Source organism: Cervus elaphus, chromosome X (assembly GCF_910594005.1).
Source record: "Cervus elaphus chromosome X, mCerEla1.1, whole genome shotgun sequence".
Lineage (NCBI taxonomy): Eukaryota > Metazoa > Chordata > Mammalia > Artiodactyla > Cervidae > Cervus > Cervus elaphus.
Window position 1 is genome coordinate 82,974,255 of NC_057848.1, and position 6,000 is coordinate 82,980,254.

Genomic DNA, 6,000 nt, shown 5'->3' on the forward strand with positions numbered 1-6,000 from the left:
GAGTCAGAGACAATTCTTCATTTCCAGGAGAGGGTGTGCTTCTGGGACAAGGCTGGGTTTTAGCGTCAGAGCCCTTTGGCCTGTGTAAACACTCTGACCACAAGCTCACCCTGTCTCCTCTCTGGGCAGAGACACAGGGCCCCCTGCACTAATGGGTGGAGCAGAGGGTAGATGATGAGGCTCCTCCATTCCCCACGGGCCCAGACTGGGGGTAAGGGGTGGGTGTTGGGAAACCAGTCCAACTTGATGAACAAGGGAATGAATCAAATTGAAAGTTTGTCTTATGAAATCATGTCCTTATTGGTTTGCCCTCATTCCAGAGGAAAGAGTTCATATTTTCTCCTTCCCTTTATTTTTTTCTGGTTTCCCTTTTCAGTCTCTCCTGGCTTTCCTTTATTTCCCCTTAGGCCTCCTCTCCCTTGCTCCCTCTTTTCCCACCTTGGTGGGTGGTTTCTTTGTGGTGGAGGGAGGTGGGGGGGGGTGGACAGAATTCTTGTCAGCTGTTTCAGTTTAGCATCAAAGCCTTACAATGCCTATAAACAGGAGGCCAGATGTGTGTGATTTTCTAAAGGGTTTGGTCCCCATACTGTTGTTCCAGAGCTTGCTTGTGAACAAATTCCCAGCATGGGAGCAAGCCTCTGTTTACCAAAAGAGCAGACAGGAGTGTCCAAGGCCTATGGCTGGATAACGACCACCACAATAACAATGATTCTTAACATCACTCAGCACCTACTCTGGGTTTAGCCCATTACATGTGTCATCTCATTAGATCACCCTGACATCTCAGTGAGGTAGACACCCTTATTGCTTTCAAATACAGATGAGGTAACAGGCTCAGAGGAGTTCAGGAACTGGCTCGAGGTTTCCCAGCTAGTAAGGAGCAGAGTGGGCATTCCAGCCCAGGGTGGTTTGATCCCCTTGATGCCAAACTCAGACACTCCACTAAAGATGGTTGTAGGGGAAAGCTTTGGACAACATCCAACAGAAATAAAAATCTCAAATCTTTATTGCAATTCAGCTTTTTTAACTCTGTGTGTGTGGGATCAAAGGCCACCAAACATTTCCTATCATTCCAGACTTTCAAGGGATATGGAAAAGTTGAGGTGAAGACTCAGTCAGATAATTACAGTCTTCACCAGGGTACAAAGCTGGCTGGCCCAGTGCCAAGTCTGCTTTGTGACAGGAATAAGTGAGGGCTACCTTAACACTTTAAGCCTTTCCATTTCTCATCTTTGCCTGTCTTTGGATAATTTTTGGAAAATATTAAGATACTGAGATGTGATATATGAAACTAGAGGGCCCCTCTACCCACCTTGTTCTGTCTGTCGCTCTTCAGCCCTGATGGGGAGAAGCTTTGGCAGCATTCCTTGGTCCCTTTAGGCTGATTGGTGGTTACCATGTGGTCTGTTACTGGGTTCCTCCAATATCCACAGAACAGACCCTCTAAAGCACTACACTTTACAAAGGTGTGGTTGGAAATGTAACTGATAGTTGATGACTACTTTAAGATCTACACTAATGCTTGGATTATGGAAGAAATGCTGTCTGACTTCCTGAACTGTACAGATATGCCAATACACACTTTTAACCCACTGCTGGCTTGATTTTTATTTTTAACCCTCCTATACCCTGCTGATTGTTCCTGGATCCTATTTCTGATTAGCCCAGAATCCATACATGGCTGCTTTCCTTGTACTACTCCCACTGGAGGACAAAGTTATAGCCATGAACAAAACAGTCCTGAGTGCATAGAGTGGTCACTAAATATCTACTGAGTGAAGAAATGAACACATAAACAGAGCAAACTCAGACAGTTGAGCTAGTGATGTAGGGAAAGATTATTGGGAAATCCCCAAGTATCTCTCATCACATAGCGTTCTAAGAAAAAAACAGGACAGAATGAACAGGTTGGCAGGACTGTCAGAGACTTCACTAGCCGGGGCTCCCGAGAAGGAGTAATGAGCATGGTGACTCTTGTAGGAAGTGGGGAATGGCCACCTTTGCAAATGGCCTTTTGAGACTTTCAAATGAATCCAAGCCTTAAAAAAATTGCATTGTCCTCAAGACTTCAAAAGCTCAGGCTTCCATCCTGGGGAAGCCTCTGTGTGCTCTTGGGTGTGCTCTGGGATTTCTTATAGTGATTCAGAATCAGACTTCACTCATCTAACCTACACTCATGGTCTTTGGCTGGATTTTGGTCTCATGTACTTGAACTGAAGCTAGGGAGAGTTTGGGGAGGATAGCTACACATATTATATTTTGGAAACTTGGGCTCTTTTCACCCCAAACAGTGTGTGCTCTGCCAAGGGCTTTATTTGAACATCTTGGTCTCAGTGTCAGCCCTTATGCTTCACCCCCTACAAAGCCAAGTTGAGCCAAACAGGGGAAGAAGTTTGCATATTTGTTTGAAAGCTTGATGCAGCTGTTCCAAACAGAGCTTCTGCCAGAGGCCTCCACCAGGAGCTAAGGGCATGTGGAAAATTTTAGCTACAATGACTGCAGCTGTGATGGAAGCAGTTTGTTATTTACTCATCTCTGGATGTTTTTCTAACTCCACTAGTTGGGCCTGTCTCCTTCCCCTGCTCCCCCCAGCCCCCATGAAGGCAGACAGTGCTGACCACAGAATATTATTAGCACTTGGAATGCCAGTTGGGCCCCATCAAAAACTCCTGTCTGGCACCTCATTATCCTTCCTTCATTCCTCCCCTTCCTTTCCCTCCTCGCTGAGTGAGTTCTCTTGAGCTCCCTATGTCTCCCCAGAGGCAAAGGATGAAACATTCAGGGATCTAGAAATCCCCATCCTTTCCAAAGTAAGAAACAAGCCAGGAGAAACTGAGGGATTCCTGTTCAAGAGAATGTGGTCTGAATTGTCATTAGCAATCTTTATCAGAAAGGAGCTATAAAAATCTCATCCTATAAATAATGTCTGGGAGGGGAGAGAGAAAGAGAAAATGGAGAAGCAGGTAAGATAACGGCCTCAAAAGCCATGTTAACAAGCCACATTTTTAATATTTATTTATATTTATGAAATATAGTTCAAGTATGTGGCTGTTGTTCACTCAGTCATGTCCAACTCTTTGCGGTCCCATGTATAGCATGTATAGTATAGTTCATGTATGTAGTATTACATAAATTATTAGTGCACAATATAGTGGTTCACAATTTTTAAAGATTATACTCCATTTTTAGTGATTATAAAATATTTGATATATTCCCTGTGTTGTGCAAATAAGCTACAAGGATATATTGACCAAACTCATTTTTATGCTGGTGCAGCCTGTTTTCAAAAATCTCTAATTAGTTTGTCTCAAAAGCCTCCCTCCGTAGCCTGCCTCAATGTTTAACCATCTTTTTTATTGAGGATAGTTCTTCTCTGTATCTAAGTGCCTCCTATTTCAGTCTAACCTTTCCCTTCTCTAAGACTTGGTCTAAGCCCTGCCCTTCCTGGAAATAATGGGCTACAGTTCCTATGACATACCTGCATACCATGTTGGCATCACTGTTGGAGTGAGGAAGAGCAGCAGAGAGAGAGCTCCTCTTCGAGTTAGTTGAATGGCCATCCTTGAAAAGAGGGTGGGGAGGGATGGGAAGGGGGGTTAGGGAGATAAGAATAGAGGTATGTGGCCAGAAGCACCAAGGCAAAGGAGGATGACTTTCAGAAATCAGACATCAATGAACTTCCAAAAGTGAGAGGAAGCAGAAATGCAGGATCTACGAGGAAGAAGAGAGATTTTTAAATTAACAAATGCCTGTTATATTGTCCCCTTTGTAAGGATCTCCCACTTTTAGGATAATAAGCCTCCATTTGTGAATTCTGGTCTTTTCCTCTTAGGAGGAAGAGGACAGAAAACAACCAATTCTCAGTTGATCCTGGTGATATCTGATGCCAGTGTTCCATGGCCTAAGTTACAGAGAGGGACATTGAGATATCAAGACCAGGAAAGGGCCAACATTAAGTCATATAGAACCAAGAGAGAAACCTGCAATCTAAAGGTCCCAGGTGATGGTTTCATCCACTGAACTAGTGCTTCCTAACCACGAATCTGAGAAAGTGTTAGTATATACAGACTAAGAACTTGAACTCTGGAGTTACATAGACCTGGATATGTATCCAATTCTGTCCCTATTAGTTGTGGGGCTTTGGACAAATTCCTCACCTTCTCTTAGCCTCAGTTTCCTTATCTATAAAATGGGCATAATAATAGAATCTACATTATAGAATGGATTATTGCCTGACACATAGGGAAGCAATCCATATATATTAGATACTATTATTACCAACTCCATCTTGAACAGGACTGGATGTCTCCTTTCTCCAGTCTCTCAGGCAGTGACTATACCCTGGCTCAGTTCTTAGCTTTGGATTTCGAGGCTTAGCGGTTTGGTAGTGGCTTATGGCTTTCAAGTCCAGCCTAACCTTCTAGTTTTATCCTGCTGAGCCAGCAGGAAGTCAGTGAGGTTGGAAAGAACATACTGAGGTACGTGAGGAGAGGGTAAGCAAGCTCCCACTGCCCTCTCACTTCCCATCCTGTCCTCACTCTAATGAGTGAGGGACTCTCTAATGGGACTCTAATGGGATGAGAGTTTTGTGGTTCCCAGTAGGCAAATACTTCATAAATGACAGTATTAATACTTGCTGCCCATTGCTGTAAACTGGCCGCTGGACTTCTCAGCAAGTACCCATTCACCCACAGGCTTTCAATGAAACGCCATGCTCAGGGGAGGGGTCAGTCCCAGAAATGGAGGAACAAAAAGATGGCAGATTCTGACCAGCATCCCTAAGGGATATGAGAAGTCCAAGAATGGCAGAAATTCATTTTCCAGTTCATTGCTACCTAGCTTCAGATTCTGTCTAGAGAGTGGCAAGGAAGCAGAATACAGAACAAGTGAGAGCAAGCAGGGGAGGCAAGGAAAGTGGAAAGATGTGGGAAGGAATTTCAGCAAGAAAAGATAATCTGCCAGAGCTGAAGACAAGAGATGAAAGCAGAAAGAGGGAATGAAAGGACGAGAGAGAGGAGATTAAAGAGAGATGCACTAATCATCAACCCCCTCTCCCACATGCAGCCTCCATCCAGTTCCTTGGTTTGGGAGCAGGGACTTTCCTTTGCAGACCCAGTGCTCTGAGTCTGTGAACCCTTCCCTACCCACCTTTCTCGCCAATCTCAAACCGAAAACTTGACTCAATCACTGGGGTCGGCCATCCCTCTGCTATGGGCAGGGAAAACAGTGGGAATCTGTGTCTGCAGCCAGGTCACAGCTCAAATGGAAAGCAGCATACGGTCCAATTTCATAAAAGAACTTCTCCCCCCCCCCACTCCATCCCCGAGCCATGTTGCCTAAGTCCTGGGTCTCGTTACTTCCTCGGGTTGAGAGATGGGGTAGTGTGGTATGGAGTGGAGGGGTGAAGCAGCAGATCTTACCTGATGTACGGGTTTTTTGTACTCTCTCTTCTTCTCTTTCTCCTTCTTCTCTGTTCCTCTCATCAGTCGGAAAAACTACTTTTTAACATTCCTAGAATGAGTGGCTCCTGGTCTGTCCGGGCCTCCAGGATTCTGTTAACACTGCCCAGATGTTAGGACATTGGCATCTGCCAAAAGTTTCCTTAAAGCTATATTATCCCCAAAGCTATAGCTGTTCCTCCCTCATAAAAAGATTTGAGAGAGGTGGAAGAGAAGGAATGCAAGGATGAGAGGAGCTCAGCCCGTCTGCTGCTGAGCAGAGGAGAGTGTGAGTGGTGCTGGCCTCAAGCCCATGAGTATAGTAATGACTAACAGGCTGGCTAAATGGCCTCCAGAGATGTGGCGCAGTGAAGAACACTTTTTTTTTTTTTAAATGACATCAGGATTGAATGAAAAGGAATTCCACAAACTCTTAGGAGAGGGGAGGAGTGGAGCCGATTTTGAAATTCCCTGGAGATTTCCCCTGTAATTCCTTAGTACTCACCATCCCCGAGTTGCCCTGCCATCCATATGCACAGGGTCAGACCCACTTTGAAATTCT

At 44.8% G+C, this 6,000-nt stretch overlaps 1 protein-coding gene across 2 annotated transcripts in view; it reads right to left on the bottom strand.

The window, feature by feature from the left end:
• Nucleotides 1-5,760, bottom strand: part of SRPX2 (sushi repeat containing protein X-linked 2) — a 29,024-nt gene extending 23,264 nt beyond the window's left edge. Inside the window, exons 1-2 of one of the 2 annotated variants that reach the window (XM_043896445.1) lie at nucleotides 5,421-5,760; nucleotides 3,479-3,561 (exon numbers count right to left, since the gene is read on the bottom strand). In XM_043896445.1, coding sequence (XP_043752380.1) covers nucleotides 3,479-3,560 — 82 coding nt within the window. In that variant the 5' untranslated portion in view covers nucleotide 3,561; nucleotides 5,421-5,760. Of the gene's footprint in view, nucleotides 1-3,478; nucleotides 3,712-5,420 lie in introns of both variants that reach the window. The other variant, XM_043896444.1, reaches the window with a different exon arrangement.
• Between the last annotated feature and the right edge of the window lie 240 nt (nucleotides 5,761-6,000).